Source organism: Canis aureus, chromosome 31, assembly GCF_053574225.1.
Source record: "Canis aureus isolate CA01 chromosome 31, VMU_Caureus_v.1.0, whole genome shotgun sequence".
Classification (NCBI taxonomy): Eukaryota; Metazoa; Chordata; class Mammalia; order Carnivora; family Canidae; genus Canis; species Canis aureus.
The window spans coordinates 17,596,111-17,608,902 of record NC_135641.1 but is presented as its reverse complement, the minus strand read 5'-3'; the positions used below and the strand labels follow the sequence as shown (position 1 = coordinate 17,608,902).

Sequence of the window (12,792 nt, the reverse complement as noted above, 5' to 3'; positions counted from 1 at the left end):
GTGCGAGACACCGGAAGTGACGTGATTGGAGGAACCAGCAGCGGGCATTTGTTATTCCCACTTCCGTGGGAACATGGCTGCGGCCAGCGTCGGCGTTCTTTGGAGAAAGGTCTTAACCGGCTTGAAGGCTCCCAAGTTGCTTAAAAGTTCTCAGGCCCTAGCTAGCACAGGGTAAGTGATGTGACGAGTAGATCTGTTCTCCTCTCCGACTTCAGATCTTGTTTGGTTGTGGAGATGCTGAAGATAGCGGAGAGGCCGTGCGGATGGCTGAGGCCGAAGGCACCCGCGTGAGGAAGGAATGACCTTAGAGAAGTTGCCCACCTGCGACGTATCCGTTCCTTCCTTAGAGGTTTTGTTGTCTCCTACTGTGGGCCAGGCAGTCCATGGGGTCTGTAGGTAGTAGTTGTTGAATTAAACCTGGAGGTACAGAAGCATCCTGTTTGGGTGAGTTGCCCTGAAGAGTTTTTGGTTATGGAACTGAAGGCTGTGTCAGATTCGGATGGATCAAAGAGAAGGGAAGGGGGCTTTGTACTTCCAGAATCTATTCCAAAGAGATTGTTCAGTAATGTTGGGTGAATAAATGAAAGTAGTCAAATGAAGGAAAAGAAGCCCGTTCTACATATGATGTGCATTATTTCTGGAAAGGCAGCTTGTTTTCTGGACGGACCGACTTAGAGTTTATGGTATATGGTTTCTTCCCTTTTATTGGCTTTTGTTTGTAATGAATTGAATTTTATTTATTTATTTATTTATTTATTTATTTATTTATTTATTTATTTATTTATGATAGTCACAGAGAGAGAGAGGCAGAGACACAGGCAGAGGGAGAAGCAGGCTCCATGCACCGGGAGCCCGATGTGGGATTCGATCCCGGGTCTCCAGGATGGTGCCCTGGGCCAAAGGCAGGCGCCAAACCGCTGCGCCACCCAGGGATCCCCTGAATTGAATTTTATACATAGTTGGATGCGTCGGATTTTTACAAATTGTTTCTTATTATTTCCTTATTTAAGTAGGCTCCACACTCGGAGTGGAATCCATCATCGGTCTTAAGAGGAAATAATGTATGTGCCCTTGAACCCAGCACAGACAATTGCTGAGCATCTATATGTACAATACTATTACTTATATTTATCTTAGAGATAAGAACTTTTCTCATTTTGTGGAGGCTCTAAGGTTGTAACTTAGTAAAGATGGCAAACTTGGATCAGTTGTCTCTTCCTCATCATCCTTTTTTTCTTCAAAATCAATTTTAGATTTTTATTATTAAATGATCATCTGTTCATTTCAAACCAATAGAAAAGTTGTAGAAGTACTACAAAGAATGACCATTTTTATTTGCCTATTTTCATTTTTATTATGCAATCCTTAGCAATCTTATCACATTTTCTATATCTTTATATCCATGCCTTTATGTATTTTTTTGAGCTACTTGAGGCATGTCAGAATTGTAAACATCATGACACTTTCAGCATGTATCTCCTAAGAACAGGAACACTGTCTTAATAACTACAGTACTACAGTGATCACGCTGGAGAATTTAACACACTATAATTACTGTTCTTTTACCTAGTATACAGTCCAAATTCAAATGTCTTTAATTATCTTGCTAATTTCTTTTTCTTTCTTTCTTACTAGGGTCTAATCAATGATCTTTCATCACATTAGTTGTTATGTCTCCTTAGTAATCTTTAATCCAGAACATTTTTTAAAAAGATTTATTTATTTATTCATGAGAGACACAGAGAGAGAGGCAGAGGCAGAGTTACAGGCAGAGGGAGAAGCAGGCTCCCTGCAGGGAGCCCGATGTGAGACTCGATCCCAGATCCCAGGATCACACCCTGAGCCAAAGGCTCAATCGCCGAGCCACCTAGGCATCCCTAATCCAGAACATTTTTTATAAAATCAGCCTTTTTAGATTATCCCCTCCATTTGGATTTATCTGATTGCGTCCTTGTGGCTAGATTCAGGTTAAGGTTTTTTGGTTTTTTTTGGTAGGAATTTAACACTTGTGATATACTTTGCTTTTGTATTATATGATTACAGCTGGTTAGTAAATATTCTTTAAAAAACATGATTTTTAAATTACTGTACATTAAATTATCATACAAATGCACAATAATTGGGGCACCTGGATGGCTCAGTCGGTTGAGTGTCCAACTCTTAATTTCTGCTCAGGTCATGATCTCAGGGTCAGGGATTAAGCCTCCCTGCCCCAAACGGTCTCAGCACTCAGCATGGAATCACCTTAGGATTCTCTCTCTCTCCCTCTCCACCCCTCCCTCTGCACACAAGCATACACATGCGTGTGCTTGCCCACTCTCTCTTAAATAAATAAAATCTTTTTAAAAAAACAAATACACAATAATTTTTTAACCATTTTCTGGTCACATATTTACATTATTATGAACTTTTGGATATCGCATAATGCTTTAATAGACATTTTTATTTATCAGTTTCCATATATACTATTTTTACTTGAAGTTTCTAGATGAGGAATTATTGGGTTGAAGAGGGAAGCATTGAGGCTTGTGATAACATGTTGCCAAATTAACCTTCAGAATGTTTTTATTTGCATAAATAACCACTAGCAGTGTATGAAAGGCCTAAAATGTTACTTTGAAATATAATTATATTAGTGAGGTGGCTGCCTGGCTCAGTCTGTAGAGCATGAGACTCTTGATCTTGGAGTTGTGAGTTTGAGCCCCATATTGGAGCTCACTTAAAAAATAAAAAACAGGGGATCCCTGGGTGGCTCAGCGGTTTGATGCCTGCCTTCGGCCGGGGCGTGATCCTGGGGTCCTGGGATTGAGTCCCTGCGGGGAGCCTGCTTCTCCCTCTGCCTGTGTCTCTGCCTCCCTCTCTCTCTCTGTGTCTCTCATGAGTAAGTAAATGAAATCTTTAAAAAAATAAAATAAAATAAAATAAAAATATAATTATGTCAATATATTACCTCCAAAATCGTGAATATATTAACTTCTGAAATTAAAGGGTAGCAACATCTATAATCCAATATTAAAAATAATTTCTAAAGCATTTTGTTTGTTTCTTGTGTAGAAACCCTGAGTAATTTTTTATAACATTAGAGATGAGGAAGTCATTCTAATTATTGCTTATAAAATTCAAATGTTAAACTTTAATCACTTGTTTATATATGTTCAGTTGCAGGTTTTCACTTAGTCTTTTGCCTAAGAATATACCAAATGTCACATCTTTTCACCAGTGTAGATTACTTCATACCACATTGTCAAGGAAAGGACTGGAAGAATTTTTTGATGACCCAAAGAACTGGGGGGAAGAAAAAGTGAAATCTGGTAAGATATTTGGGTTGATTAATATTAAATATAATTATTGAACCCTCCATCATTTGGGGATTATTTATGAATCTTGGAAATCATCTAGTTTTTTTCCTTTTTTGATTTCCTTTGGAAATGTGAAAGAAAATTAAAAGAAAATGTAATAGAGTTGCTTGTTGATTGGCAGGTTGGCAAAGGGTTTAGAAGAGGAGTAGGTTGAAATTATTAACTGAGGGACACTGGGGTGGCTCAGTTGGTTAAGCATCCAACTCCTGATCTTTGCTCAGGTCATGGTTGCAGAGTTGTGAGATTGAGGCCCACATTGGGACTCTGTGCTGCTCAGCCAGGAGTGGCTTGAGATTTTCTCTCTCCCTCTGTCCTTCCCCCCACTTCCTTGCACATGTACTGTCTAAATAAATAAATAACATATTTAAAAAAGAAATTGTTGGGGTGCCTGGGTGGCTCAGCACTTGAGCATCTGCCTTTGGCTCAGGGTGTGATCCCAAAGTACCAGGATTGATTTCCACATCGGGCTCCTTGCATGGAGCCTGCTTCTCCCTCTGCCTACGTCTCTGCCTCTCTCTCTGTGTCTCTCATGAGTAAATATGAAAATCATTTTAAAAATAAATAAAAATTAAAACAAAAAAATTGCTAATTGAAGTGAGATTTAAGGTTTGTTTTAGATTTCATTTTTTAGAGATAATTAAATATTATTTTATAATGATATAAAATATTTTGGTATTAAATTTTGGAAATATATTCTATATTAATATAACATTTTTTGAATGCTATTGCCAGTCACGTTACTAATATTTTTCATGTGTTGCTTAATTTAATGCAAATCTAATTCTAATTACATGTTATACTATAATAGGCTAACATTATTATATTTTATAGATAATAGATAAAGAAATAGGCTTAGAGAGGGTAAATAATTTACCACAGGGCACATACCTAGAAAATTATTTCATGTTGTGAATTTCATAATTTTAATAGGAGCTTCATGGACGTGTCAGCAATTAAGGAATAAAAGTAATGAAGATTTACATAAACTTTGGTAAGTATATTGAGTACATTAATATGTAGGTGTTCGAGGGATGCCTGACCGGCTCAGTCCGTAGGGTACATGGAGGGACTCTTGATTTTGGAGTCATGAGTTCAAACCCCACATTGGGTATAGAGATTACTTAAAAATAAAATCTTAGGAAATATATATGTGTAGGTGTGTGAAGCAGTTAAAGTATAACAGTAAGGTATAAGCATTATATATATTTGATGTAAGAAATTAACATAATTTGTCTTGTAATACTGTGGATGATATGTAAAACCATTAAAGATTTGATAAATATGACAGAAAAGAGTTCAGGGTGATGAATGGTTTCTCACTGGCTGAGTTACAGAGGTAGTCAATTTCTTGTAGGAGATGGAAGTGTGTATCTTTCTCTATTGGAGCCTGTAATTGATTCTTTCCTGTTGAAGATTCTATTAGGGATCTGTAATTGACATTTTTTCCTATAATTGACATGAAGTGGTGTGACTCCCCCTTCCAACATCTCTTCCATCATCTCCAGTCCACTTAAGTTAGGTTTCCTTTTATTAATTTTCACATTTCCACCTTTTGATCAGGATCTTTCCTCAGAAGTAGTGCTGATCAAGACTCAGTTTTTCTATATTTATTGGTTTTGTCCTTCAGTGCCAGGAAGGACCTTTCCTGGTTGTCCTGTCCTACCTTGGAGGGAAAGTGCCTAACAGTTGGGAACCACTTAAAGGTCACATTTGAGTAACAAGGAAGGTTAAGAGGGAGAATTCTCAGGTAGTTCCTGAATAAGTTTGTATCTTTTCAAGGTCCCAACTGTTGGAGATCATTTCCTTATTGAGTGCATCGTTTTTTTTTTTTTAATTTTCAGTATAATTAACATTGTGTTATGTTAGTTTCAGGTGTATGATATAGTGATTGAACAATTCTATACATTACTTAGTGCTCATCACCATAAGTGTATTCTTAATTAATTTCCTTCACCTGTTTTACCCATCCCCCGCCTCCCTTTTGGTGACTATCACTTTGTTCTCTATAGTTAAGACTCTGTGGTTTTGTCTCTTTTTTACTTTGTTTTTATCTTAAATTCCACATACAAGTAAAATCATATGGTATTTGTCTTTCTCAGACTTATTTCACCCAGTATTATACCCTCTAAATCCATCCATGTTGGTGCAAATGGCAAGATTTCATTCTTTTTTATGGCTGAGTAATATTCTATTGTACACATATACCACATCTTCTTTATTCATTCATCTATCGATGGATACTTGGGTTGCTTCCATACTTTGGCTATTGTAAATAGTGTTGCAATAAACATATGGGTGCATGTATCTTTCCAAATTAGTGTTTTAGTATTCTTCAGATAAATGCCCAGTAGTGAAATTACTAGATCATATGGTAATTCTGTTTTTAATATTTTGAAGAACCTCCATCCTGTTCTCCACAGAGGCTGTACCAGATTGCATTCCCACCAACAGTACACGAGTAACTTTTTTCCATATCCTTGCCAGTACTTATTTCTTGTGATTTTTATTTTAGCCATTCTCATAGGTATGAAATAACATCTCATTGTGGTTTTGATTTGCATTTCCCTGATGATGAGAAATGTTCAGCATCTTTTCATGTGTCTTTTGGCCCTCTGTGTGTGTTCTCTGGGGAAATACCTGTTCATGTCTTCTGTCCATCTTTTAATTTGGTTACTTGTGGGGTTTTTGGTGTCGAATTCTAGAAGTTCTTTATATATTTTAGAAACTAATGCTTTATTGGTTTTTCATTTGCAAATATCTTCTCCCATTTACTATGTTGTCTTCTTGATTATTTCATTTGCTGTGCAGAAGCTTTGAATTTGAGTAGTCCCAATATTTATTTATTTATTTATTTATTTATTTATTCATTCATTCATTCATTCATTCATTCATTCATTTATTCATTTATTCATTTATTCATTTATTCATTTATTCATTTATTCATTTATTTATAGACCCCCAAACTCAGTGTGGAGCCCAATCATTGGGGCTTGAACTCACAACCCTGAGATCAAGACCTGAACCGAGATCAAGAGTCAGGCACTTAACCAATTGAGCCACTCAGGTGCCCCCCAATAGTTTATTTTTGCTTTTGTTTCCCTTGCCTTAGGAGACCTATCTAGAAAAATGTTGCTATGGCTAGTATCAGAGAAACTACTACCTGTGCTCTCCTCCAGGATTTTTATGGTTTCAGGTCTCACATTTAGGTCTTTAATCCACTTTAAGTTTATTTTTGTATTTAGTGTAATAAAGTGATCCAGTTTCATTCTTTTGCATGTGACTGTCTAGTTTTCCCAACACTGTTTGTTGAAGAGACTATCATTTTCCCATTGTATAATCTTGCTTCCTTTGTCAAAGGTTAATTGACTACATAATTGTGGGTTTATTATTTTTCGTTAAGATTTTATGTATTTGAGGGATCCCTGGGTGGCGCAGCGGTTTGGCGCCTGCCTTTGGCCCAGGGCTGATTCTGGAGACCCGGGATCGAATCCCACATCGGGCTCCCGGTGCATGGAGCCTGCTTCTCCCTCTGCCTGTGTCTCTGCCTCTCTGTCTCTCTCTGTGTGACTATCATGAATAAATAAATAAAATCTTTAAAAAAAAAAAAAAAAAAAAAAAGATTTTATGTATTTGGGATGCCTCGGCGGCTCAGTGGTTGAGCATCTGCCTTCGGCTCAGGGCATGATCCCAAAGTCCCAGAATTGAGTCCGACATCAGGCTCCTGCAGAGAGCCTGCTTCTCCCTCTACCTATGTCTCTGTCTTTCTCTGTGTTTCTCATGAATAAATAAATTTTAAAAATCTTTAAAAAAATGTTTATGTATTTATTTGGGAGAGAGAACATGAATGGGGGGCGCCAAGTGGGAAGGAGAGGGCGACAGAAAGAATCTCCAGCAGACTACTCACTGAGCACAGAGCACGACCCTGAGATCAAGACCTGAGCCAGGGATCCCTGGGTGGCGCAGCGGCTGGGCGCCTGCCTTTGGCCCAGGGCGCGATCCTGGAGACCCGGGATCGAATCCCACGTCGGGCTCCATGCATGGAGCCTGCTTCTCCCTCTGCCTGTGTCTCTGCCTCTCTCTCTCTCTGTGACTATCATTAAAAAAAAAAAAAAAAAAAAAAAAAAAAAATTAGCTTAAAGAACTTCTAAAAAAAAAAAAAAAAAAAAAAAAGACCTGAGCCAAACCAAGAGTCAGAGGCCTCACCAACTGAGCCACCCATGTGCCCCTTGTGGGTTTATTTTTGAGCTCTCTATTCTGTTCCATTGATCTAGGTGCCTATTTCTGTGCCAGTACCATACTCTTGGTTACTACAGCTTTATAATATAACTTGAAATCTGGAATTGTGGTAACTCCGATTTGGTTCTTCTTTTTCAGGATTGCTTTGGGTATTCAGAGTCTCTTGGGGTTCCATGAAATTTTTAGGATTGCGTATTCTAATTCTGTGAACAATGCTCTTGGTATTTTGATAGGGATTGCATTAAATCTGTAGATGCTTTGGGTAGTATGGTCATCTGAATGATATTTGTTCTGCTAATCCATGAGCATGGGTTATCTTTTTGTATGTGTCATTTTTGACTAATTTCGTTGGTGTTTTATAGTTTTCAGAGTACAGATCTTTCACCTCCTTGGGTAAGTTTATTCCCAATAAATATATATTAAGTTTATTCTTATTATTTTTGGTGAATTGTAAATGAGCTTGTTTTCTTAATTTCTTTTTCTGTTGCTTCATTATTGGCCTATAGAAATGCAGCAGATTTCTGTAGATTGATTGACCTTAATGAATTCATTCATTCTAGTAGTTTTTTGGTAGTCTTTTTTTTTTAATTTTTTTTTAAAATTAATTTATTTATGATAGTCACAGAGAGAGAGAGAGGCAGAGACACAGGCAGAGGGAGAAGCAGGCTCTATGCACCAGGAGCCCGATGTGGGATTCGATCCTGGGTCTCCAGGATCGCGCCCTGGGCCAAAGGCAGGCGCCAAACCGCTGCGCCACCCAGGGATCCCAGTTTTTTGGTAGTCTTTAGAGGTTTCTTCTACATATGGTATGTCATCTAAAAATAGTTAAAATGTTATTTCTTCCTTACCAATTTGGATGCGTTTTATTTCTTTTTGTTGTCTGCTATGGCCAGGACCCCCCATACTGTATTGAATAAAAGTGGTGAGAGTGGACATCCTTGTCATGTTCCTGATCTTAAGGGGAAAAGTTCTCAGTTTTTTACTGTTGAGTATGATGTTAGCTGTGGGTTTTTCATAGATGGCTTTTATTATGTTGAGATACATTCCCTCTATATCTACTTTATTGAGGGTTTTTATCATGAATAGGTATACTTTGTCAAATGATTTTTCTGCTGCTATTAAAATGATCATATGGTTTTTATCTTTTCTCTTGATGTGATCTATCATGTTGATTGATTTGTGAATATTGAGCCACCCTCATGTCCCAGTAATAAATCCTAATTGATTATGTTGGATTATTTTTTTAATGTATTGTTGTATTCTTTTTGCCAGTATTTCATTGAGGATTTTTGCTTCTGTGGTCATCAGAGATATTGGCTAGGAGTTCTCTTTTTGTGGTGTTTTTATCTGGTTTTGGTATGAGGGCAATGGTGGTGTCATAGAATGAATTTAGAAGCTTTCCTTCCTCTCCTATTGTTTGGAATAGTTTGAGAAGAATAGCATTAATTCCCCTTTAAAAGGTAGAATTCCTGGGGCACCTGGGTGGCTCAGGTGGTTAAGCCTTTGACTCTTGATTCTGGCTCAGGTCATCTCAGGGTGGAGAGATTGAGCGCCACATCAGGCTCCTCACTCAGTGAGTCTACTTGAGATTTTCATTCTGTCTCTGCCCCTTCCACCTGTGTGCATGCATGTAGTGTCTCTCCTTCAAATAAATAAGTAAATCCTTAAAAAATAAGTAAATAAAAAATAAAGTAAAAGAATTCCCCTGTGAAGCCATCGGGTCCTGGACTTTTGTTTGTTGGAAGTTTTTGATTACTGCTTCAATTTCTTTGCTGGCATCAGTCTGTTCAAATTTTCTATTTCTTCCTGATTCTATTTTGGGAGGTTATCTGTTCCTAGGAATTTATCCATTTCTTTTAGATTGTCCAGTTTGTTGACGTATAATTTTTCATAATATTCTATTACAATTCTGGTTATTTCTTTGCTGTCAGGTGTTATTTCTCTTATTTATGTTTTTGTTTGAGTTCTCTCTTTTTTTTAATGAGTCTGGCTAAACATTTGTTTTGCTGGTCTTTTCAAATAATCAGCTCCTATTTCACTTATCTACTCTATTATTTTAGTTTCTATTTCATTTATCACTGCTCTTATCTTTATTATTTCTTTCCTCCTACTGGTTTGGGGTTTTGCTTGTTCTTTTTTTTATCTCCTTTAGGTGTAAGATTAGGTTGTTTATTTGAGATTTTTCTTGCTTCTTGATACAGGCCTATAGTGCTATAAATTTCCCTCTTGGAACCTCTTTTGCTGCATCCCCAAAATTTTGGACAGCTGTGTTTTCATTGTCTTTCTTTTTTTTTTTTTAAGATTTTATTTATTTATTTATTGAGAGAGAGAGAGAGAGAGGATGGCTGGGACACAGACAGAGGGAGAAGCAGGCTCCATGCAGGGAACCTGACGTGGGACTCGGTCCCGGATCTCCAGGATCACACCCCAGGCTGCAGGCGGCACTAAACCGCTGCGCCACCGGGGCTGCCCTGTGTTTTCATTTTCATTTGTCTCCATGTATTTTTTTGATTTCCTCTTTGATTTCTTGGTTGACCCATTCATTGGTTAGTACGATGTTATTTTAACCTCCCTGTATTTGTGTGTTTCCTAGATTTTTCTTGTAGTTGACTTTAGTATGACTTCAGTTTTTTAAAATTTGTTAAGACTTCTTTTGTGGCCTAACATGTGATCTACTCTAGAGAATGTTTCATGTGCACTTGAAAAGAATGTGTATTCTGAATATATGTTAGATCCATTTGGTCCAATGTGTCATTCAAAGCTACACTTGCCTTGTTGATTTTATGTTTAGAAGATCTCTCCATTTAAGTAGGGTATTAAAGTCCTCTGCTATTATTGTATTACTATCAATTACTTCCTTTATGTTATTAGCTGCTTTATGTGGTTAAGTGCCCCCATGTTGGGTACATAAATATTCACAATTGTTATGTCTTCTTTATGATTATGTTATGTTCTCTTTATGATTATATAGTGTCCATCCTTGTCTCTTGTTACAGTCTTAATGTTTTATTTATTTATTTTTTTAAGATTTTGTTTATTTATTCATAGAGATGCAGAGAGGGGGGGGGGCAGAGGCAGAGACACAGGCAGAGGGAGAAGCAGGCTCCATGCAGAGAGCCTGATGTGGGACTCGATCCAGGGTCTCCAGATCATGCCGTGGGCTGCAGGCGGCGCTAAACCGCTGCGCCACCGGGGCTGCCCTAGTTTTAATGTTTTAAAGTCTGTTTTGTCTAATATAAGTATTGCTACCTTAGTTTTCCTTTTACTTCCATTTGCATGATAAATGCCTTTCCATCCCTCCATTTTCAATCTGCATGTGCCTTTAGGTCTGAAATGAATCTCATGTAGGCAGCATATATATGGGTCTTGCTTTTTATCCATTCCATCACCCTTTGTCTTTTGATTGACGTGTTTAGTTCATCTACATTCAAAGTAATTGATAGGTATGTAGTTATTTTGTTACTGTTTTATGATTGTTTTTGTTCTCCTTCTTTGTTCTCTTCTTCTCTTGCTCTCTTACAGTATGCTGGCTTTTTTTAGGGATGTATTTGGAATCGTTTCTTATTTTTTTAAGATTTTATTTATTTGACACAGAGAGAGAAATAGAAAGGGGAAGAGTGTGAGCACAGGCAGAGGGAGAGGAAGAAGCAGGATCCTTGCTGAGCAGAAAGCCCGACATGGGGCCAGATCCCAGGATCCTGGGATCATGACTTAAAACAAAGATAGACCCTTAATCAACGAAGCCACCCAGGCCTCCTCTTTCTTGTTTTTTAAATATATTGATTACTGATTTTTGATTTGTGATTATCACTAGATTTATATGTAACATCTTGTGCATAAAGCAATCTGTATTAGGTTGGTGGTCACTTAAGTTTGGAACACATTCTAAAAGCACTAAATTTTTACTCGTTTACCCCTCATGTTTTATGTATATAATATCATACTTCACAGTCTTCTATTTTGTGAATTCCTTGACTGATTTTTTATAGATATCTTTATTTTACTGCTTTTGGGCTTCCTACTTTCCTTATTCCTGCTTATCGTCTTTTCATTCAGAGTCCACTTTAACATATTTTATAAGGCTGTTTTAGTGATGAATTCCTTTAACTTTTGTTTGTCTGAGAAACTGTCTCTTCTTTTCTGAATAATAGCTTTGCTGAACAAAGAATAGAATATTGTTGGTTACAGATTTTTTTTTTTTTAAGATTTTATTTATTTATTCATGAAAGACACAGGCAGAGGGAGAAGCAGGCTCCATGCAGGGAGCCTGATGTGGGACTCAATCCTGGAACTCCAGGATCACGCCCTGAGCTGAAGGCAGACTCAACTGCTGAGCCACTCAGGTGTCCCAGGTTTTTTTCTTTTAGCACTTAAAATATATCATGCCATTTTCTCTGGCCTCCAAAGTTTCTGCTGAAATCAGCTGATAGCCTTATGGGTTTCCCTTGATCAGTACTTTTTGCCATTTTCATTACTGTGTGTCTTGGTGTGGACCTCCTTGGATTGATTTTGTTGGAGGCTCTCTCTGCCTTCTGGATAAATTTCTGTCTCCTTCCACATATTCAGGAAGTTTTCAGGTATTATTTCTTCAGATAACTTTTCTGCTCCCTTTTCTCTCTTTTCTCCTTCTGGGATCCCAATAATGGGAATATTATTATGCTTGATGGTATTGCTGAGTTCCCTAACTATTTTCATTTTTCTTTCCCTTTCAGCATGATTGCTTTTCATTACTCTGTCCTCCAGATCACTCATCTGTTTTTCTGCTTCCTGTAGTCTACTATTTATTCTCTCCAGTGTGTTTTTAATTTCAGTTATTGAGTTGCTCATCTCTGATTGGTTCTTTTTTGTACTTTCTCTCTGTTTGTTGAGGGTCTTACTGAGGCCCTCCATTTTTTCTTAAATCCAGTGTGTATCTTCATGACCATTACTTTAAATTCTCTGTCAGGAAAATTACTTATGTCTGTTTCATTTAGATCTCTTGCTGTGATTTTGTCCTTTGATTTGGGACTTACTCCTCAGTCTCCTCATTTTTGTCTAACTCTCTGCTTCTGTTTCAGTGTGTTGGGAAAGTAGCTACATCTCCTACTCTTGAAAGTAGTGGCCTTATGAAGAAGAGGTCCTATGGTGCCCTACAGTGCAATGTTCCCTGTTCACCAGAACCTGGCAATTTAGGGATTTTCCTATGTGTGTTGCATGC

The 12,792-nt window shown here is 37.5% G+C and overlaps 1 protein-coding gene across 5 annotated transcripts in view; it reads left to right on the top strand.

The window, feature by feature from the left end:
- The first annotated feature begins 11 nt into the window (after positions 1–11).
- The window catches only part of MRPL47 (mitochondrial ribosomal protein L47), a 31,927-nt gene continuing 19,146 nt past the window's right edge, over positions 12–12,792 (top strand). The window contains exons 1-3 of one of the 5 annotated variants that reach the window (XM_077879727.1): positions 12–171; positions 3,160–3,311; positions 4,290–4,350. In XM_077879727.1, the coding sequence (XP_077735853.1) occupies positions 74–171; positions 3,160–3,311; positions 4,290–4,350 (311 nt within the window). In that variant the 5' untranslated portion in view covers positions 12–73. Of the gene's footprint in view, positions 172–3,159; positions 3,312–4,289; positions 4,351–12,792 lie in introns of those variants that run through there. The other 4 variants (XM_077879728.1, XM_077879730.1, XM_077879729.1 and 1 more) reach the window with 4 other exon arrangements.